We start from the raw sequence: 23,276 nt of genomic DNA on the forward strand, positions 1-23,276 counted from the left end.
TCAGTAACATGTGTGTGTGGTGTGTGTGTGTGTGTCTCTCTCTCTCTGGGTGTGTCTCTGTGTGTGTCTGTGTATGTTTGGTGTCTGTGTGTATGCCTGTGTTTCTGTGTGTGTGTGTGTGTGTGTGTGTGTGTGTGGTGTGTGTCTTTCTGTGTGAGTGTGTCTCTGTATGTGTCTCTGTATGTTTGGTGTCTGTGTGTGTCTGTGTGTATGTCTGTGTATGTGTGTGTGTGTGTGTGTGTGTATAGTGGGTGGGTGTGTCTCTCTGTGTGTGGTGTGTCTGTGTATATGTGTTGTTTGTGTGTGTGTGTGTGTGTGTGTGTGTGGTGTATGTATGTGTTTATGTGGTGAGATGGTTTCAGTATGTAGCCTAGCCTGGCCTTGAACTGATAATCCTCCTGCCTAAGTATCTAGAGAGCTGGGATTGAAGACCTGAGCTGCCCCCATCTGTCTCTATGGACCTGTCTTCTCTAGGGACTTCCTGGATGCAGACCATGCCTTATTATCCCTTTGTGTCTGACTTCTTGTGTGTAAAGAGTACAACTTTGGATCTGGTGTTTGTTGCCTTTCTCATTTTGTGTAAGCAGAGATCCTGGCATCAGGGTCACTTCAAGGCACTGCCCCACTGCTACCAAAGCCAGGTGTGGGAATGCATACCTGTAACTTCAGCACACAGAAGAAGCCATATGACTCCGTGGTTAGCCTGGGCTACATAGTGAGACCATGCCTCAGGTAAAGAAGGATGCTGTGCCTGGTAGTTATATCTGCCCTTCACTCTACAAAGACTTCTTTCCTAGGGGTTTCCCTGCCAAGGAAGCCCAGAGGTCATGCATTAGAAGTGAACCCATGTGGAACTTAAAGCCACATACTGCGTGTGTCTGCTGTGGACACAAGACTCTTCCTCCTTTTGGCCCTAATGGACTCATGACGATGCTCATTGGTTCAAGGGGTGTTTGCATTGGAAATACTTTCTTAGCTCTTTCAAACCAGCCATACACCCATCCACAGCTTGTTCAAATTTCACGAAGGGCCTGACTAGTCTGCCTGTAGGAAGACAAATAGTTCATGGAACTCACCCTGCTCTGTGCGCTGTTGCCATAGTAACCGAAACAGTTTTTCAAAGTAGGGAAGGAATCTCTGGGGCACTGGGGAACTTAGCAAAGCGAGAACATAAGTGGAGCCTAATCATAGATGCTGGCGTAGACACCTGATTATTAATAGCTTAAGCGAAGTGGAAATTAATAAGTGGCTTTGGCTGTCATTTTGAGAGAAGGAAGCATGCAGTAATGGGCTCTTATTTTCACTTAACACACAGATTCTTCAGTACCTGTGTCCGGTGCCAGACCAGGTCAGAACTCAGCAATCTTGTTTTCCCCAGTGCTAGGAATCGAAGTAGTAGCGTCTTGCACACTTTAAGCAAGTGCTCTACCCATGGGCTACATGGCCAGCCTTGGTTTTTTTTTTTTTTAATGTGTTCCGTGTAGTATGTGACTTGCATGTATGTGAGTGCATGTGTGTCATAAGCATAGAGGCTAGAAGACAGCTTTTGGCGTTTTCTTTAGGAAGACGGTTCATCTCACTCGAGACAGCATCTGTCATTAGCCTGGAGCTCACCAAGTACTCTCCACTGGATGGCCAGTGATTCCCACAGATCCTTCTGTCCCTACTTCCCCAGCATTGGGATGCCTCCATGCCTGACATTTTGACATGGGTTACGGAGGCTGAACTCAGCTTTTTGTGATTGAGAGACAAGAAGTCTACAGGCTGTGCTATCTCCCCATGCTTCCCTACACCCAAGTATTAAATTTTTTATCTTTTTGAGACAGTGTCTTGTTATACTGCTCTGTTTTGCCTATAACCTACTACATAGCATAGGCTGGCCTTGAACTGGCTTCAGCTGATCAAGAGCTGGGATTATAGGCATGTGCCTTTATATGTGGCTCAATGGAATTGGTTAACAGAAGCTTTTGTATCAGGGGAGCTACTAACCAGAGGGAAGACCTAGCACCCTTGCCTGCACACTTAACTGCACATTAGAACCATGAAGGGACCTTGGGGAAGGCCTGAAGCCCTCGTGTCACCTTGTACCACAGAGGTCACAACAGTGCCAAAGGAGCAGGGGACAGACAACTGAGAATATCACTCATCAATAACTGGGAACTCCACTCAAAAAAGGGCAGACCCTTGACTTTGCCTCCAAAAGAATTCCAGAATGAGATCGTATGAAGCAGAGTGAGAGTTCTTCAAAAGATTTGTTTGACCAGGTGTTATGGTGGTTTTGCTTGTTTGTTTTGGTTTTGGCTTTTCAAGACAGGGTCTCTGGCTATTCTGGAACTCCCATCTGTAGACCAGGCTACTTTGGGACTCACCAAGTTCAGCCTGCCCTCCCAAGGGCTGGGATTGAAGGTATGCTAGGTCTTACTCAGCCCCTGAATATCGCGATTTTTGTATGTGTTGCTATTGTCTTAAGACAACCTGGTTTCATGTAACCCAGATTGTCTGAGAATGACCTCGAACTGCTGAACCTCATGCTGTGTTAACAGATGTGCCACCGTCCCTAGTCAAATCTGATGAACCTTTAAAAGTTCCCAGGTAGTGGTATGTGGAATCTTAGGTTGAGAGCACTCCTACTCCTGGGACCTAGATACGGAAGTAGGTAACTAGGTGAGAGGAGGAAAGAAAGTAGATGAAAATCAGGCCAGGAGGTGCCTCCCTCTGAAATGTGTCCTCTAAAAAGGGTCACTCAGTAGAGATAACTCCCTGGAAGACTGCCACGTTTTGTTTTTTTTTTTTTTTTTTTGTTTTGTTTTGTTTTGTTTTTTCCAACTCATGCTTTGCACATAGTTTGGATATATTTCCAGACTGTGATGAGACAATAACTCCCAGTGTGTGAGATAAAATAAGTTTGATCTTGTCACAGTCAGGGATCAGGGAAGGAAGAGGACTAGTAGCCAAAGAGAAGAGAGACTTGGAGACGGCTCCATCCTTTTGTGCAGCAGGGAACCCTGTGCCCAGAGGTCCCTTAGAGACCTCAGAGTCCACAATGAAACTTGAACAAGGTCTCTTGATATAGTCCTTCTTTTTATTCTGTCTGTCCCTCACTGTTATCCTACCTTGAGCCTTCATGGCTGTCTTAGTTGGGGTTTCTATTCCTGCACAAAACATCATGGCTAAGAAGCAAGTTGGGGGGAGGGGAGTCAGGATAGGAACTCACACAAGACAGGATCTTGGAGGCAGGAGCTGAGGCCATGGAGGAGTGCTGCTCACTGGCTTGCTTCCCCTGGCTTGCTCAGCTTGCTTTCTTATAGAACCCAGGTCTGGCAGCCCAGGGATGGCACCATGCACAATGGGCTGGGCCCTCCCTTCTTGATCAATAATTCAAGAAATGCCTTACAGCTGGATCTCATAGAGGCATTTCCTCAAGGGAAGCTCCTTTCTCTGTGATAACTCCAGCTCGTGTCAAGTTGACACACAGACCCAGCCAGCGCAGTGGCCTCTCACAGCCAATTCTGTTGGGAGATCCTTCTCTGGACCTTCTGTGTAGGACATGTTGCTGTGGGGACACCTCTTTACTATGCTAATATCCCACAGCCTGGGGTCTTTTCATGTAGAAGTGACCTAGACAAGGTACTTGGTAAGGGCCACAGTGTGGCTGACCTCTACAGTGTTTCCAGGACCCGGCTAAGGCTTTTTGTTCCTATATCAGTTCTCTTCTCACCTTCTGTCAGACAGAATACTAGATCAAAGTAGATCCAAGTGCATTTTATAGGTTAAAGGCAGTCAAATTCCAGCAATTTCAAGTCATTTGACTGTATATTTTCCACTGCATGGTACTGCTGTTCTGAAATGCTTTTGGTAGTTTTTTTTTTTTTTTCAGCCAATTATAAAAGAAATAAGAAAGGGAAAAAAAATAAGAAAGGGGAGTGATATTATTTCTGATAATAATTTAAAATTAAATTAAGGGAATTGTGCGGAAGGAGAAGTCTTAACTCCCAAGTGTATACTTCAGAGCCATCCCCAATCAAATCTCAAGACAGTACTTTCCAGTTCTTTCTCATTGGATACGTCACTAAGTTAGGCTACTACTGCGTTTGTAATGTTATATCTTCCACTTAATATACAAAACAGGAGGCCAGAGAGATGGCTCCAGTGGGTAAAGGGGCTTGCTGTCCAAACTTGGCAACCAGAGTTCGATCCCCAGAACTACATAAACAGAGAAGGAGAGGACTTACTCCCAAGTTTTCTTTTGACTCTACCCGTGTATGCATAGGCCTACCCTATACATATACATACATACATATATATATATATATGCAAAGGACTTATAATTAAGATGTCAATGGAAACTTTTCCTCATTTAACATTAAATATTTGTAAATATTTTAGCTTTATTAAAGTAAAATTTATAAGACTGTATTGAAAGTGTTTTGATGTTCTGATATATATTCTGAAATTACTCACCCAATAGCTGACACATCTATCACCTCTCATTGTTAATGCATATTTGATCAGAACTATTAAAATCTATTCTTGTAATAAATCTGAAGGACATGGCATATTGCCAGCATAATCTCCAGAATTTATCCATCTTTTGGCCACAAGTTTTAACCCTGCCACCACTTCCCACTTTCCTTCCCTTTCTTTACCTCCTCCTTCACAGTCCTGTTGAAAATCACACTGCTACCCTAATTCTGAGAGGTGGACCTTGGGCAAGGGGGTCTGGGTGGAGCCGAGGTCAAAGTCTGGTGTCTCCTCTGGTGCTCTCACTTAACCTGGAGCGTACTGTTTAGTTAGACTGGCAGGCCAGCAAATCCCCAGTGTCTGCCCCACCAACACTGGAATTACAGGGATGCATTGGTGAGGTCTTACAGGTTCAAACACTTTGGAACTCTGGAATCTAATTTGTTATTGTTTTTGTTTCTGTTTGGGGTGTTTTTTTGATCCAGGTCTCATTATGTGCCCCAGGCTAGACTCAAACTCAAGATCCACCAGTCTTGGCTACCCACTGTTGTCACTTCCTCTTCACTTCTACACCCCTCAACCCTCAACCCTCTTCCTCAGTCTCTAGACCAGGCTGGCCTCCTATGTAGCCATAGTTGATCTTGAACTGATACCCCTGCCAAACGTCCTAGGTGGTAGGGTCGTAGTTGTAAACTACCACATCTCCTTGAGCCATTGTTGGGAATCAACCTAGAGCTTTGTCCATACTATATAAGCACTCAAGCCACTGAGCTGCATTGTAACTGCTGCTTCAGCCTCCAGAATACTGGGATTATAGGCACGAGTCACTATGCTGAACCCAGAAATTCTGGAATCTACTGAAGACTTCTCATGGACCCCTTAGATGACAGATGTAGTTACTTTGTGTCAGTTTGAGTTCGCCGTACCCATTTCTCAGTTCCGTCTTCACTGTGCATATGTTTGCAATGATCTGCACGTTTCCTGATGGTCACAGGGTAGACCAAAGCAAGACCATGTTCTTCAAATATCAGGGATCTGTGTTTTGGTCACTGCTGGAGCAAAGGGGCTATGGCTATTGCTACAACAGCATGTGTAGTTCAGCACTGGGATGGAAGCAGGAAGCAGGAAATGCTTGAGTTCCGGGGTCAGTAGTGCTCTAGAACAAGTCCCTGTCAAGGAGAAAGAAAACGAGAAAAACAAAAACAAAACCCAACTACAGCAAAAAAAAAACCCCAACATCCTCATATTCTGGAATGTCCACCAGGCATTTTCCCAGGTGGTTCTTACTGATTTGCTGCTGTTCTTGTACAAAGCCATATTTTCCTATTTCTTTGTATGACTAAGATATTGGAAACTGAGTATTTGAATAGAAATATGCAGTAAGTATGTGGCTCGGATTCCCCAGGGTTTGCCCTTAGTTTGTGATCACGAGGATGTGTATGTAGCAGCAGGAGCCGTCTCAAAAAGCCAAGAAATAGGTGGCTGTAGGCATTGGGGATTTAGCTCAGTAGTAGAGCGCTTGCCTAGCAAGCAGAAGGCCCTGGGTTCGGTCCTCAGCTCGGGAAAAAAAAAAAAAAAAAAAAGGTGGCTGTAGTAGCCCACGCCTTTCATCTCAGTACTTTGGAGGCAGAGGCAGGCAGATCTCTGTGAGTTCAAAGCCAACCTGGTCTGTGTTGTGAGTTCCAGTACAATGTGGGCTATATGGTGAGACACCGTGTTACAACCAAAAAGGCCAACATAGAGTGAGAGAGATGGCTCAGCTCCTGAGTGCAGAAGGCGTCAACCATGGTGGTGTACAACCACCTGTAGCTTCAGCTTCAAGGAACCCCAAAGACTACACGTGTACCCTTCCATTCACCACATACACATAATTTAAACATTTTAAAAAAACTTTTAAAAAGCCAAAAGGACTGAATAGCTAAGAGCAGAGTTTGGTCACAAATTTATAAATACAGAATTCCATTTTGGACTAATCCTAGTCACTTCCCTTGCAGAAAGGCATCCCTCGTGGCCAGTGTCTGCAGGCCTGGGTACAGCTCCTTGTCCAATCACAAGTATGTCCCTCGGAGGGCAGTGCTCTATGTGCCTGGGAATGACGAAAAGAAAATAAGGAAGATCCCATCTTTGAAAGTAGATTGTGCCGTGCTGGACTGCGAGGACGGTGTCGCGGAAAACAAAAAGGTATGGCATGGTTTTCAGACGGAGCGAACCTGAGCTAGCATCCACCGCTTGGAACTGTCTGTTGTCCTTAGCCTTCCGTCTGTCTGTCGTCCTCAGACATTACAGATAGCGTTTTTTAACTTCAGCCAAAAACATTGGTTCTAGCTCTCGCTATTACATGTCTTTTCTGAAAGAAGGGATGAATCCGTCAAAAATGTATCTTAGAACCACTATAGTCAATAGCTATGATTGGTGTGTATATAAATATGTAATCAGTTTTGCTCTGTGGTATTGGTTAGCTTGAGCAAATTGTTGCCCTAACCCTCGCCCCCACCCCCATCCCCGCCCCTGGCGATCTTTGGGGCTAGGGGGTGAGAAGGCGCAGGAATCAAAGAGACGGATCCCTGGGAGCCAGGTGCGTAGCAGAAGGAGAAGCAGACTTATTTAAAGAAATGAAGGTGGGTGCCTATAACCTCTGCCTCCCCTTGGTCCCCAACGGTTTGTCCCACGCCCCTGGCGCCAGCGGATTGGCTGCCCTGGTCACATGCTCTGTCTTTGTCTCTGGGAGTCAGGCAGATACCTGGGGGGGAGGGGGGTGTTAGTGAATGCGGAAGCGCCTGCTGCGCATGAGTGGGCCATGATGTGGGTGGGGCTCCAGTTAGAATTTGCTGACTTACTCCTTATCATGGTAAAAGATTTCCAAGCCACCTGAAATACAGCAAAGGAATTTCTCTCCTCCTCCTCCCCCTCTTCTTCCTCTTCCTCTTCCTCCTCCTCCCTGCTTTTTCTTCTTCAGTTTTTTTTAGAGATGTTTCTCTGTGTAGCCCAACTGTAGATCAGGCTGGCCTTGAACCCAGAGATCTATCTACCTGCCTCTGCTTCTCAAATGCTGGGATTAAAGATGTGCGCCAACACTGGTTGGTTTAGGATTTTATTTTTTCTTAATACCACCAGTTAGATTGAATTTTGGTCCAAGATTGCCTGAGACTGATGCCAAGAACACATGAGGCGCTTTTCCATGCATGAGTCATTATTTCCCTTCTTAAAGAGATGTGTGCAGAACTCAGGGCTGCTTGTGACTTCTGGCCTTGTGGCCTGACTAGTTTGTGAACAGGTAGATGGGATGTTCCTGATCCTTGATCGTTAAAACAAAATTGTTTTAAATTTAAAAACTTGTAAGACCGGATCTAACTGTATATCTAAGCCAGCCTCAACCTTTCAACCCTCCTGCCTCCCAATAATGTCCACTCTTCTGCCATTCCTCAGGGATGACAGAGTCACATCACCAGGCCAGGCACAGCGGATTCTTATCTGGTGGATGAACAGTTGGCACTTTGGTTTCTGTTTTTTTTTTTTTTTTTGGTTCTTTTTTTTTCGGAGCTGGGGACCGAACCCAGGGCCTTGTGCTTCCTAGGCAAGCGCTCTACCACTGAGCTAAATCCCCAACCCCTTGGTTTCTGTTCTGATTAACTTTATTTTTAAAGTTTATTTTGATCTTTTGTGTGTTTTGTCTGCATGCTCTGTTGTGCACCCTGTGCATGCAGTACCTGCAGAGACCAGAAGAGGGCAACAGATTCCCCCCCAGAACTGGAGTTAGAGGTGGCCATTACCCACCTTATAAATGCTGGGAACCAAACCCAAGGCCCCTGGAAGAGAAGCCCTTAACTGCTGGGCTATCTCTTCAGCCTCCCATTTGTTTAACCTTATGTATTTATCTTGTTTTGTTTTGTTTTGCTTTCACAATCTGGTTTCTCTGTGTATCTCCAGCTGTCCTGGAACTCACTCTGTAGACCAGGCTGGCCTCAAATTCATAGATCTACCTTCCTCTGTCTCCCCACGCAGGAATTAAAGGTGTTTGCCACCACCACCCAGTTTGTTTTCAAGCTTTTAAGTAATGAACACACATTTGTTTGATAATTAGGTAAAATATGTAAATATGTATAATAATAATTTATGTATGCACGCAAATGCCTTGGTTAAAAACATGCTTTCCCCAACCTTTGTTTACCCATCAGATCCCTAGGCCATCTGGATTTCTGCTCTCTGGGTAGCTTCTTACTCCGGTGATCTGAAGGAGTCTGTCTGAGCTGTACAGTTTTCCAGATTAATTACTTTCCTTGGAGAGTCTAGCAAACAAATATTTGCCTTAAATAAGAGAGAGAGAGAGAGAGAGAGAGAGAGAGAGAGACAGTGTGTGTGTGTGTGTGTGTGTGTGTGTGTGTGTGTGTGTGTTAATGTCCCATATCTTCCTACTGATAAAATCCAGACCTCCCAAGTATTTGGGAAAAGATTAGCGAGAACAACTTTGGTATATAATTAATACAATTAATCTCTTTCTCCTGGACATTAAACATAAACAGACTTTTCTTTTAAAGACTATAATGCGATCCCAGTGTACCCGTCCTCAAACTCATGTAGTGTGCTCCAAGATTAGATACCAGGTTGTAATTCCAGTCCTGTGTAACCTCAGGCAATCCACCTTACTTCTTGGCCTCGATTTCTTTTTTTTTTTTTTTTTTGGAGCTGGGGACCGAACCCAGGGCCTTGCGCTTCCTAGGTAAGCGCTCTACCACTGAGCTAAATCCTCAGCCCCTAGGCCTCGATTTCTTATCTCTACCATGGGGATGACAATATCTTCTTTTGTCAGGGATGGAGATTATTCCTGGAGAAAAGTTGATAAAGGGCCTGCAAGTCGCTTGATTTCTTACAGGAAATGGGTTAGATAAAGCCTGTAGCAACTGAGATTAAAGGGTGTTTATTTCCCTGCTGTGCCATGAAGAGTCCCCAGAGGCCTGGACAAAGTTCTAACTCTATTATGTCTTGGGGCTGTCCTCTGAGACCTACCTGAGGATCTTTTCTGTCCCTTTCTTGAAAATGTGCCTCCTCCCTGCCTCCTTTCCTCATTCCTGGGTCTGCATACTCTGCCAGTCTCTCGCCGGATATCAGCAGTCTAGCTACTTGTTAGAAGCCTGGGACAAGCAAGCTACAACTGCCTTCTTCCAGCATATCATCATGCAGTATGCATGTGTGCTTTTTTGGTTGGAGAAGGAAGAGAAGGAGGCTTAGAAACAGGATCTCACCAAGTAGCCCTGGCTGTCCTGGAACTTGTTATGAATTCCAGGCTGGCCTCAAACTCACAGAGATCTACCTGCCTCTCTGCCTCTGGAGTGCTGGGATTAAGTGAGTGTGCCACCATGCCCAGTTGCATGCATGTCCCTATATGTGCACATAAGTGTGGATACCAGAGGTCAGCCTTGAATGTCTTTCCTTTGGTACTCTCCACCTTATTTTTCGGTACAATTCATTGGCTAGTAGATTAGGTGAGACTGGCTGCCCAGGGAATCACAGGGATCTACCTGTCTCTGCCTCCTCAGTGCTGGGACTACAAACCTGCCACCATACTTGGCTTGAAGCCAGGTCCTCATGCTTGTGGGTGACTGAGACACCACACGGGCGTGTAGGGAACCTTGGAGTCAGCTCCAGACACCCCAAGACCATGTTCTCAACACAAAGGGGATTTATTTATCACAGAGGGAGATAAGGGACAAAGACAGGAGATAGAGGAAGAGGGAGAAGTGGGAGGGAACAAGGGAGAGATGGGAGGAGTATTTGTCCTGGGAGGGGGACAAAGGAGACTACCGTAGGATAGAGAGGAGATAGGAAAATGGTGGTTTACAAAGGAAAAAGGAGAAAACCCCAGTCAGGATGAGGTGTTTCATTTAAACTGTTAGGATGTGTTTCATTTTAATTGTGTATAGTTAGGATGTGTTTCATTTTAATTTAATAGTTAGAATGTGTTTCATTTTAATTGGGTTTTTTTTTTTTAAAGATTTATTTTTATGTGCATTGGGTAATAGATCGTCTACAGACATGGAGTTGCAGACAGCTGTGAGCTGCCATGTGGGTGCTGGGAATTGAACCCGTGTACTCAGGAAGAACCTAATAGTTGCTCTTAGCCATTGAACCGTTTCTCCAGCTCCTTACTTGGGTATGCTAACTAGGTGAGCTAAAGGGGGCTTTTGATTGCTTGGCTTCAGTATATCAATGACTGGACCTTGGTGGTCAGCCTCAGGAGGAGGAAGTGGCCAAATAATGTAATAGACCTTGGGGGAGCTAGCTTTAGGAATGGAATCTAGCTGTTTTAGCAAGGCACAGGGAATGAGGGAGAGCCATGTTTGCCACGCTCTAGCTGGCTAGCACTCCTTCACAGTGTCTGTATTAGGATACTCAAGTTGCTCATTCTAGTTGAATACTGCATTAATTGCTAAACACACTTTTCTACATGCTGAGTTAAAGTCAACTCGAGTTCCCTTTAAAAACCCACAGAAAGTTCTGGTCAGCCAGCACAATCATTCTAAAAGGTGGATTTGGATATTATTAGTTTTGTTGTTAAAATTTCTTTCTAGATGTGATGACGGTTAGAGTGGTCGGCTGGAGACACATCTAGGACAGCTTGGAAATCAGCCTCTGGGCATGCATGCCTGTAGAGGGGTCATCTTGACTGAGCTTGGAAGACTCACCCACTGTGGGCGTCACTAACTGGGGTTCTGGATCTTATAAACAGGGAGAAAGCAAGTTGCGCACCACCATACCATCCTTCTGTGTGCACTCCACTGCCCTTCTGTGACTGTTGGCTCATGACCCACCATTTTAAGGTCTTGATGGCTTGAGTTTCCCACTATGATGGAGAGAACACCTTCAGCTTCCTTCTATAATTGCCTGTCAAGCTATTTTATCACAGACTTGGGAAAGCGAACCGTAGAAGAGGATTTAATTCCCTCTCTTCGGCTATGTCTCATAGGTTTGAGTTATCGGCTCAAAGCCTCTTTGGATTTTGGTTTTATCATCTGTCACTCACATCATCTGAACATTTGACAAGCACGCCATATGAAAACCTAACAAGTTTGCTATGTAACTGTTAAGGGGTTGGCGCCAAGTGCCACGCAAGACGCCATTGAGAATTCCTGTTACAGTTTAACGATATCTAAATGGTGCTGACAAGATACCAGACACTGTCAGTTACACAACAGCTCAGAGTCACCACAGTTATGTTCCTTTTGCAAATTGGGAAACCGAGGCATCTGAGGTCATGCTCATGATTTATCCTGGGGTGTGGTTATCTCTTCATGAAGCCATTAGATTTGCATCAGATCCTTCATCAGAATGAAGGTGCGTTCCTGAACGACCCAGTTAAACATCCACCCTTACTGAGTACTTTTCCACCACCCGAAAACTGAAGTCAGGTACATGGGCTTGGGGTTTTGCTTTTGTTTCTGTTTATTTAGCAGTGCTAGAATCAAATCTACAGCTTCATGTATGCAGGGCAAGAATCCAGCCAACCGTTTTGTGTTTTGATGTCTGTCTGTCTTCCTTCCTTCCTTCCTTCCTCCCTCCCTCCCTCCCCCCCTCCCTCTCTCTCTCTCTCTCTCTCTCTCTCTCTCTCTTTTTCTTTCTTTCTTTCTTTCTTTCTTTCTTTCTTTCTTTCTTTCTTTCTTTCTAGGTTAGGAAAGTGTGGTTTGAAAATAGAGAACAACTTCCTTTGTGGGGCAAGAGGGTCCCAGAAATGGCTTGCCAAACACTTGCTTTGTGTTTCTTTGTTTTGAGATGGAGACTCACTTTGTACCCTCCATGACCTGGAACTCACTGTTTGACCAGGCCAGCCTCCAAATCACAGAGAGCCATATGCTTCTGCTTCCTGAGTGCTGGTATTAAAGGTGGACACTACCATATCCGGTCAGAGAGTTGTTCTTGATGAACCATGTCAATACCGGATAAAGTAAATTGTTTTTGTTTTTCGTTTGTGTGAAATAGAGTTTCCCTGATTAGCCCTGGCTGTCCTGGAAGTAGACCAGCCCAAGAGATTCCCCTGCCTCTGCTCCCTAAATGCTAGGGCCAAAGGCACGTGCCACCATGCCCAGTAATTGTAAGGATTTACTTCTGTTGTTTTTAATTATGTATATGTATGTGAGAGGTATGTGTACACAAGAGCAGGGTGCCTACTGACCTCAGAGGTGTTGGATGCCCTAGAAATGGTCTCACACGGGGTTGTGAGCTGCTCTGTGATGAACTGGGAACTGAACTTAGTTCCTCTGCTAAAACAGTGTGAGCTCGTAGCTGCTGACTCATCTTCTCAGCCTGAAACAGTTTACTGACTTTTCCATGTAATAACCACCTGTGTTATAATTTGCATACATTACCCATATATCTGAATTTGCATTTCATTGTCATATACTATTTTCATATAGAATCTCATTTAAAGTTGTCAAATCCGTCCAAAGACACATTGCTATTCAGTGGGAGAGCTAAGATCTGAATTTCCTGGATGCTTTTTATTTATTTTTGAAATCGGTCATGGGGCTTCACATACCGGTTAGGCACTCTGCCGCAGAGCCATACTCTCTGCCCTAGATTTTCTAGACCTTCTGATGGAGTCAACCTCACACTTGTGTATATATCTCAAAATGTACCTCTTTCCCCATCCTGCAAAGCTAGCGCCTTCACTTCTCGTAATCTTAGTTGACTTTACCCATTTAAAATATATATAATATATATATATTTTTTTTTTTCATTTCCCCCTGTAAGGATCCATGATTCGCTGATGAATGATACCCAGGACACAAACAGTATGTAGATGCAAAGAGTGTTTTATTCAACACAAGTCCAGCACACTGGGGTCTCCCATTACCAAGATATAGAGACCACCAAGTGAGCATGAAGGCCTGATTTAAAGCACATTAGGGGAATTCCAGGGTAGGGGACCCTTATCTTACTCCATCTCTAGGGACATTCCAGAACCATTACTGGGTCATGGAGGCTGGAAGCTGTTCCTGTGGAAGTCTAGAAACTGCTGCTGACCCATTGCCCTTGCCTCAGGCCATGGGGCAGGGCAGCTTCTGAGGCCTGGACTTGCCCAGTTCTTGAGATTTAGGCCTCATCTCTTGAACTGCCAATTTGAAGCCTGTCATGGAGTCAGCCTAGCCTTCTCACCCCTTCCCTTTTCTCCCACCAATTCCTCCCACCCCTCCTCCCTCCCAGCTTCATGGCCTCTTTTTTGTTATAGTTACACATGCATGTACAATATATAGTATGAATATATAAATGCACTGGCTAAGTCATTTGTTGTCACTTGTTTCTATATGATTTCAGGGTGACTTGGTATTGACCAATGGAGACTCATTCCATGGGGAGGGAAGAGTTTTTTTCCTGCTCTGAGCCTTCCTTAGTTTCCTTAGTTCTTTGTTTAGGGGCCGACCCTGTTAGACCTCTCCAAACCATCACCGTGGTTTCTTGAAGGTTAACTCCCAAGTAACTTTGTTTGCAACTATGGCTTCTTTTAGTGTCCCAGAGTTGTTGCTTCTTTAGGTGTCTTAGGGTTTCATTACTGTGAAAAGACACCATGACCATGGCAAGTCTTAAAAAGGAAAATGTTTCATTGAGGTTTAGTTCATTACCATCATGGTGGGAAGCACGGCGGCATGCAAGGCAGACATGGTGCTGGAGGAGCCGAGATTCTGTGTCTTGATCCACAGATAGCAGAAGGAGAGACTGTGTACCACACTTAGCGTGAGCATTGGAGACCTCAAAGCCCTGCCTCCACAGTGACACAGTTCCTCCAATAAGGCCACACCTCCTAACAGTGCCACTGCATTTGGCCAAGCATTTACACACATAAGTCTACAATTCCTATTCAAATTATCACACCTGGTAACTTCACTTCATCTCAATATCTAAATAAGTGCGAAATTTCTTCTATGAATTATTCTCTTTTCTTTTTTTTTTTTTTTTTTTTTTTTTTTTGGAGCTGGGGACCGTCTCTTTTCTTTCTTGCAGTTATCCCTCTTTGTTTTTCTGAGACAGGGTTTCTCTGTGTAGCCCTGGCTGTCCTGGAACTCACTATGTAGACCAAGCTGGCCTCAAACTCAAAGAGATCTGCCTGCCCCTGCCTGCCTCTGCCTGCCTCTGCCTGCCTCTGCCTCCTGAGTTCTGAGATAAAAGGACATGTACCACCAGACCTGGCTTTGAAGTTATTTCTTAATCATTTTTCATATTTGAATGTTATTCTTCTTGGTGGAAAAAAATAGTTTAGGGGCTGAAGAGATCGCTCAGCGGTTAAGAACACTGACTGCTCTTCCAGAGGTCCTGAGTTCAAATCCCAGCAAGCACGTGGTGGCTCACAACCATCTGTAATGAGATCTGATCCCTTCTTCCAGTATGTCTGAAGTCAGCTACAGTGTACTTATATATAATAAATAAATAAATAAACAAATAAATAAATAAATAAATAGTTTATTCCTGAACAGGGGTTTACGTAGCCTAGGCTAGTCCAAAATTCCCAATGTACTTGGAAATGACCTTGAACTCTTGACCTCAGTGATCACAGGTGTGTGCTTCCTTGTTCAACTGAGTTTTTCCGTGTTTTTTTAAAGTGAGTTTATCTCTAAAATGAAGTCTAAGTTCAAGTTTTATTTCTGATTATCTTTTTGCAGTTTTGCCCAGCTGAACTATAACTCATCTTCCTCAGAATTATTAAAATATAGGCACATCATTTTATCTCCCTTTTTATTTGCATGTTTCTGTTGGTTGACTGACTGTATTGCACTTGCCTGGTTCTCCATGGCGTGTGTTTATCATGAAAACAACAGGGGTTTCCACAGAAAAGCTCATAAGTGTGTAGTACCTTCCCCTAAGCCTGCTTTGCTAATCCAGTTGTGTTCTAAGTAGCCCCTTTGTGTCAGGAATAGTTCTACCAACTCAGGCTCACTCACCTTCCAAAGCACGGGTGATAGAAACCTTCTCTCCATCGACTCCTCTTCAACTTTCAATGCGTAAGGAAGTCTGCACCACTGCCTGACGGACCACAATACAAAGTACCACTGAGCAGAGCTCTGGGGACCGGCGACTCATCATGACACTGTTGAGAGGACCCGGAGGACTGGAGTCATGGTGCCAGGCCTGCTGTTTCACTAAGTAGCGATTTAAACAGTTATTTAAATTATTTAGTGTCTACATTTAATTATTTAAATGTAAGAAAAATCTCAACTGGGCAGTGTGACAGATGAGAAAGATGTGGTTTCATGATGGAGGGTTGCTGGCTGGTGGTGGTACAGTCAAAGATGCAGAAATCCAGATCTACAGGAACGTGGTCTTTTTATTTGTGTTTGATTCTCAGTGAGTTGTTTGTTTGTTTTGTTTTAAAAGATGTATTTATTTATGTGTATGAGTGTTTGTTTGCATGTGTCCTGTGCTGGGATGTTGGATGAGGCTGTCAGATCCTCTGGAGCTAGAGTGATGGATGGTTGTGAGCATCCATGTGGGTTGGCTTTCTTTCTGTTGGTTGGCTTTCTGACTGTGTATTTCACTTGCCTAGTACTCTGTGGAATGGACAACAGGAATTTCCACAGAGACACTCAGGAGTGTACAATGCCTGGAGAATGAGCCTGAGCTCTCCTGAGAGTTGCAAGTGCTCCTCCCTGCTGCACCATCCCTCCAGCTCACTGTTAAAGTTTTCTGTACCCTTGGTTGATCCTGAACTTGACTATGTTGCTTAGGATGACTTTCCTCCCCCTTCCCAGTGCTTGGGGCACCACCAGGCCTGGTTTTGTGGTTGCTTCAGGCTAGGCGAGCCTTAGGATAGAACCTTGGCTCTTCAGTTGTAGGACCCGATCAGCCCTACGTCCAAGAGGTCCCCACTCACGAAAACACGAAGGCAGAGAGCGATGCGATAAGCAAGAGGTTTATTGATCCAGTGCACTGAGGTTGTACAGCATTCGGGACAGAGGTGACCTCCAAGAACAAAAGCACACACGTTTTGTACTTCTTCACGTACAGGCTTTAGGTTACAGCATGAATTGGTTATTTCTCATTGGTGGAGCTTATTGTTCTTTGAATTCATTGGTGGCCCCTGGTAGGGAAATATCTTTGGCATGCAGAGGGGGTGGTGAAGGATCCTGCCCCAGTTAGCTCATTTCCTGGTAACAGGGTGGTATCCTAAATTCTTTGGACTGGGTGTTAAAGTCCCAGCCACCTGGTGTTTCCCTAAGGCGGCCTTTGTCCTTAAACTTTGAATCATACACTGCAATTCTTAGAAGAGGAAGAAAAGGCCAAGGACGTTTAGGAAAGCTTAACTGTGTAGAGGAGACATTTGTGCAAGTCCTGTGAGGCTATTTCTAGAGGGCTTCCTCATGTTAGAGTGAGGGGAGTATCTTGGGAAAGCCAAGGCTCTATAAAGTACCTCTCCAGGCCACCTGCTCTAAATGGCAGAGAACTCATGGCTTTTTACACCAGGTCTCCACCTTGAAAAGCAGCTGTGGTGATACAGTAAAATATTAAATAGCTGTGCCTTCACTGTTAGAACGTCAACACGTCCCCTGGATGTCCTTTCAAGGGTTTTGTTGGGTCTCTGTCTTGGACACCAGGACACCCTGGATGCCTAAAAGCAGGTTGGACATTAAAGAGGAGGGAAGGTTGGGACTGTGCCACATATCTATGTTCCTTACGGATCTCGTCCACAAAAGTTCCATGTCAGTCTCACACTTCCTTCTTCTCTTGTGCACATATATTCTTCCTTGTGCACGCACACTACCACATACATATTCACACTCTCACATTGACATACACACTCACACTTGCACACGCACATACACCACGACTCATACCTTCACACTCATACACAATACTCTCTCTCTCTCTCTCTCTCTCTCACACACACACACACACACCTCTCCCTCATCCCCCTCTCTCCTCTCCTCTCTCTCTCTCTCTCTCTCTCTCTCTCTCTCGCTCTCGCTCTCTCGCTCTCTCTCTCGCTCTCTCCCCACCTCCCTCTTTTCCCATGCCCCAATTTCTCTGACCCCTCTCTTTCTCACACACACGCACATATTGCAAACACAGAGCCCTTTGGCTAGATTTTAGATTCTTGGGCATTATCAGTTTTGCTGGAATGAATGTGAGCGTCTAGGTGCTCTCCCCACAGGGAGAAAGCGGGAGGAGATGCAGTCAGTGATTAAATGCTCGCAGGGGCACAGGGAGCCAACTCCTCTTCAATAGGGGTGTGGATTAGGTTGGGAAGGTCCACTCCCAGGTGCCTTGCATTTATTAAAAGCCCTCAGAGCTTGGGATATTTCTTCAATAGCAATTGGGGCATCTGGGAGTCTTTTCAGAACAGTATGGAAAGCTGAACTGTGCTTTGGAACTCGGCAAGGTCTTTTTGATCCTTAAAGGTTCTAAAATAAAAAAAAAAAAAAACTATGCAGGTTTTTATGCAAGCAGCAAAGTGTTTCCAGTCATTTAATAATCCTTCCATACCTTAAATAACCTTTCCCCTGAGGAATAATTGTGCAAAAGCAAAACCAAACAACCCTCTTCCCCTCTCCTCATTGTTTTGTTCCTCAGATCTGGTGTCATCTTCGTGGAAAGCCGCCATACTCAGAGGTCTCTATTTAATGAGCTCCACAAAGTCTCTTCACAAGGAGATGAAACCTTTAAATTGTCAGGTATTTCTTCTCCTACAGTTCCTAGGCATCCAATTAAGACTGACGATGACCCACAATACAATGTTTCTGACTTCAGAAAACCCAGGCCTGGCCAGTGAAACATATCTTTCAGTTTCAGCTTAGCATTAAGGTTAAAAAGGAGTTGGGGGTATGACTTAGTCTGCAAGGTAGATTTTGGAATCAGGCAGACTTGAGTTGTACCCCAGCTCTCACATTGAAAGGGGAGAAAGATCAGGAGGAGCAGGAACAGGAGGAGCAGGAGGAGGAGGAAGGGAAAGAACAGGGGGAAGAGGAGGAGCAGCAGGAGGAGGAGGAGGAGGAGGAGAAGCAGGAGGGGGAGGAGGAGGAGAAGCAGGAGGAGGAGCAGGAGGAGGAAGAGGAGGAGGAGGAGAAGCACGAGGGAGAGGAGGAGAAGCAGGAGGGGGAGGAGGAGAAGCACGAGGGAGAGGAGGAGAAGCAGGAGGGGGAGGAGGAGGAAGAGGAGGAGGAGCAGCAGCAGGAGGAGGAGCAGGAGGAGGAGGAGGAGAAGCACGAGGGAGAGGAGGAGGAAGAGGAGGAGGAGAAGCACGAGGGAGAGGAGGAGGAGGGAGAGGAGGAGGAAGAGGAGGAGGAGAAGCAGGAGGGAGAGGAGGAGGAGGAGGAGAAGCAGGAGGGAGAGGAGGAGGAGGAGAAGCAGGAGGGGGAGGAGGAGGAGGAGAAGCAGGAGGAGGAGGAGGAGGAGGAGAAGCAGGAGGGGGAGGAGGAGGAGGAGAAGCAGGAAGGGGAGGAGGAGGAGAAGCAGGAGGAGGAGCAGGAGGAGGAAGAGGAGCAGGAGGAGAAGCAGGAGGAGGAAGAGGAGCAGGAGGAGAAGCAGGAGGAGGAGGGAGAGGAGGAGCAGGAGGAGGAGGAGAAGCAGGAGGGAGAGGAGGAGAAGCAGGAGGGGGAGGAGGAGAAGCAGGAGGGGGAGGAGGAGAAGCAGGAGGGGGAGGAGGAGAAGCAGGAGGGGGAGGAGGAGGAAGAGGAGGAGGGGAAGGAGGGAGAGGAGGAGGGGGAGGAGGGAGAGGAGGAGGGGGAGGAGGGAGAGGAGGAGGGGGAGGAGGGAGAGGAGAAGGAGGAGATACAAAAGCATCACGAAAGTCCCTGTACTGAGGAGGCAGAGACTGGAGTATCCCTGGGGCTTGCTGTCAGCCCCTTTAGCCAATGAGATCTAGACTAGTGGTTCTCAAACTCCCAATGGTGAGGATCTCCTTATGAGCTTTAATGCAGCTCCTCATGTTGTGATGACTCCCCCTACCCATAAACTTATTTTTGTTGCTACTTCATAACTGCAATTTTGCTACTGCTATGAATTGTAACACAAATATCTGTGTTTTCCAGTGGTCTTAGGTGACCCCTGTGAAAGGGTTGCTTGACTCCCCTCTCTCCAAGGGCCTGCTTGGAGAGGGTTGAGAACCACTGCTTTAGAGCCAGACTATAAACCTACAGTGGAAAGAGACTAAGGAAGATACCCAGTGTCATCCTATGACCTTGATATGCATGTACACACACATACACAGTCGCTCGCACGCACATCCTCACACACTCTCACATATACTCACCTACACTATATTTTATTCATTTATTTATTTATTTGTTTGTTTGTTTATTTATTTATTTATTTACTTATTATATATAAGTACACTGTAGCTGTCTTCAGACACACCAGAAGAGGGCATCAGATCTCATTACAGATGGTTGTGAACCACCCTGTGGTTGCTGGGATTTGAACTCAGGACCTCTGGAAGAGCAAGCACTTAGTGCTCTTAACCACTGAGCCATCCCTCCAGCCCTCACCCACACAATATTAATTAAAACTTTTTCTTAAAAAATACTTTTTTTTAACCCTGAGATAAGGACATGATTTTCATAAAATAGACCCAAGATATGCATTTAATTTATTTTAAATTTCATTTAATTAATTTCTTTTATACATAAAAATATGTATGCCTGAATATATGTCTGTATGTTGCTGTGTTCCTGGTACCCATGGAGGCCAGAAGAGGGTATTGAATCCCTTAGGTCTGGAGTTACAGGTGGCCGTAAGCTGTCATGTTGGGAAACACACCTGGAGCCTCTGGAAAGGCAATGCATGCTTTTGGCTGAAGAACCATTTCTCCAGTCCCAGGGTTTGACTCTTATTCTACACTATACTAAATAGGATGAGGAAGATGGTGTCTTTAGTAAAAAGAAAAGTCATGAATTAACCCAAAGGAAACCTGCCTTTCTACTAAAGTTCTGCCCTGCTATCTCTTTCAAATACATTTTGTCCTTTTCCAGTATTTCACCTGTCATACAATTGTGCTTGCTCTACTGGTCTGAGGTTGGTAACTGGTCTCTAGACTCCCAATCATTCCTGGTCAAAGAAAGCAATATATTCTTGGAGAAGTTTTGGTTAGCTACAAAGAACACTCCAGAATGGCCTCTCTGGGCATTAGGAGACATAAAAACCTTTAAGGAGAAAAATGAGCCAGAGAGCTGACTTGCTATGGGAGTGGGTTTCTTAAAGATACCTCAAATTTCTCTACCTTTAATCTCAGTACTTGGGAGGCAGAGACAGGCGGATCTCTGGGAGTTCAAGGCCAGCCTGGTCTATAGAGTGAGTTCCAGGACAGCCAGGGCTACACAGAGAAACCCTGTCTCAGAAGGAAAAAAAGAAAAGAAAAAAGAAAGAAAGAAATACAAAGCCAGCTTTGAATACTACTAGACTTCTTGATAATCATTATATCCTGGTCCAGTTCCCTCTGCAGTGATGGGAACATGTAGGAAATAGACGTGGTATCAAGAACACCTCTTTTCTGGAATAGTCCATAGTGAAGTATATCAGGGACTATAAACGAAAGAATCAGGGCCAGTAAATCAGGGAATCTTTTCCACTTAGAGGAAAGGGAAGCTGAGGTAGGTGTGAAGGACCCAGACTTGGAGTCAATTTGTGTGAGTTAGGGATCAGTCACTTGTCTTTGAGACTCAGGAGACTCCAAACATCACCACATCCCTTTCCTGGGTCAGCGGGAGGATGGCAGTCCCTTGGCTCAGCTAAAGGCAGTTTCACTGGATACTATCAGTCTTTAGAGTTTCTGACGCATCCTGGAGTCCTGGCGCTGACCATGGTGCTGACAGTTGTCTGAGGCTGATTCCAGAGAGCTGGTAGGGGCTTCTGTTTGCTAACAGTTTCTAAGTGCAGTGCATGGATTAGGAGACCTCATCCTGCTCGCAGCTCTCCTCACTCTCAGTGATAGAGAGGCAAAAGAGAGTTCATAGAGGTTAACAAACTTGCTGAAGGTAACAGAGTTTGAGTCCCCAGTCAGTCCCCACCCCAAAACATTTGATCAAAACTGTTCTCAACAGAGCCATGGAATTTCCCCTTATCTGATACATCCTAATTCAGTGAACCGGTGTTTGCCATCTCAAACAGCCAGGGTGGTCGCCGTGGACTGAGCAGAATGGACACTGGGTGGTTAGGGCTGAAGGTATGGATCCATTGGTAAACTGCATGTTTAACATACATGAAGCTCCATATTTGATCCTCAATGCATAAACCTGGGCAGGGTGGATAGCACACGCTTGTCATTCCAACACTTAGGAGTTCAGTGTCATCCTTCAAGACATTACCCTGTAGGTCGTGCAGGGGACCAGCTATGATAGATGAGACCCTGTCTCAAAAAAAGGGGGGGTGGGTGCCCAAGAGTCATTCAGTGTCTGTGGGTTAGTTCAGCATTAACAGAAGCCCTGCCCAGGTTTCAGTGTTCGAAATGCATAATTTTGTTTATTTTTGAGACAGAGTCTCATTGTGCAACACTGGAACTCACTTTGTAGATCAGGCTGTCCTTGATCTACAGAGATCCTTCTGCCTCTGTCTCTGAAGGCTGGGATTAAAAGCGCACACCACCATGTCTGATATATATCTTCATCTCTTACAAATGCAGCTGTAAGGACCAAATGAAAGAGCACTAAAGTAGTGATTCAAACAGTCCAAAGTCCTGAACGTGCGTAAGACTGGATTTTTGTTCTATGTTAGGCTTAGGATCTTGTGCATATTTTAGACTTGAGGGGATGTGTGCTGCCCACATTAGAATAACCGGGTGTACAGGCATTCCGTGGTTGCACAGCCTGCAGTAGCAGTTAGACCATATTCCAATAAAAATCTCCTGTCTCAGAGTGATTTATTGCCTGGTTGTTTGTATTGCGTCGTATTTACCACATGAAAGACTCCCAGGTGTCTGCCATCTTAGCTCACTTCCCGAGTGTGTGTGCGTGTGTTTTGAGGCACTAGTGCACAGCTGAGCTCCTGGAGGCCCCGGCCTGTTTTGACAGCTCTCCTCAGCCCATGCGTCACCAGGCTCCATCACTGCCAATATGTCTCACATGGCTTTGTGGACATGTGTAGCACGCCTGTGAGACTTGCAAACACCCATACATTAGTCCAATAATAATTGGGTTTCTGTACAACTGGAACCCAGTACTATCAAGCTGCCAGCATTTCCTCTTGGCCACCAGTACTAGGCAGGAAAATTATAGTCTAACTGTCTTCCTGTTTATTGATAAACAAAGTGGCCAGCCCAGCAATGGAGCCTGATTAGCAGTTTGCACCCTGTCTGAAAGGGTAAACAGAGCCCTACTGTTTTCTGTGTTTGACAGCAATTTGCATCTTTAAAGAGGTTGGACCAGCCCTGAGATTCACGTTCAACTTCCCAGTGCTAGGTCCTCTTTGATGTTTTCCATGTCAGCATCCTTATTTGCCAGCATTTCCTGTTTCCATCCGTCTTGTCACGGGCTTCCCCTTACTCACCTGTCTGAGGGGGTAGGGAAGAGAAGAGCAGACCAGCAAGGAAGTGTGTCTGTCCCAGCTCAGTGAGGCCATTTCCTGCCCGCTGCATTTAAAAGGGAGACTAACAGACAGAGGAGAACCTGTTAATCCCTGACTTTGGTCCTCAGGTTTTCCCCCTCCTTCATCTTCACCCACACACCAAAGAAATTCCTCCTCCCGCGGTGTAGAGTAAAACGTGGTTCTAGCCTTCTGCCTGAGTTCGGTACAGTATTTATTCTGACATGTATTCTAAGCTAATTAGGTTCTTAAACTAAATGGTAACAAACCAAATAGCTGACTCCCTCCATAATTATTTTCAAACGAAGGAAATGAAGATCATT

The 23,276-nt window shown here is 45.3% G+C and overlaps 1 protein-coding gene and 1 long non-coding RNA gene across 5 annotated transcripts in view; one reads left to right on the forward strand and one right to left on the reverse strand.

Annotated features, from left to right (window-relative positions):
* The window catches only part of Clybl (citramalyl-CoA lyase), a 223,492-nt gene that overhangs the window by 121,990 nt on the left and 78,226 nt on the right, over positions 1-23,276 (forward strand). For all 4 annotated transcript variants that reach the window (XM_087585907.1, XM_087585908.1, XM_087585909.1 and 1 more), the window contains 1 exon segment: positions 6,456-6,642. In XM_087585907.1, coding sequence (XP_087442033.1) covers positions 6,456-6,642 — 187 coding nt within the window.
* Positions 6,333-7,192, reverse strand: LOC102555437 (uncharacterized). Its single transcript, XR_015639098.1, has 3 exons — positions 7,095-7,192; positions 6,672-6,808; positions 6,333-6,547 (listed from the first exon to the last, which is right to left on the reverse strand). It is a non-coding gene; the product is annotated as an uncharacterized LOC102555437 (long non-coding RNA).

This window comes from Rattus norvegicus, chromosome 15 (genome assembly GCF_021556685.1).
Source record: "Rattus norvegicus strain SHRSP/BbbUtx chromosome 15, alternate assembly SHRSP_T2T, whole genome shotgun sequence".
NCBI lineage: Eukaryota > Metazoa > Chordata > Mammalia > Rodentia > Muridae > Rattus > Rattus norvegicus.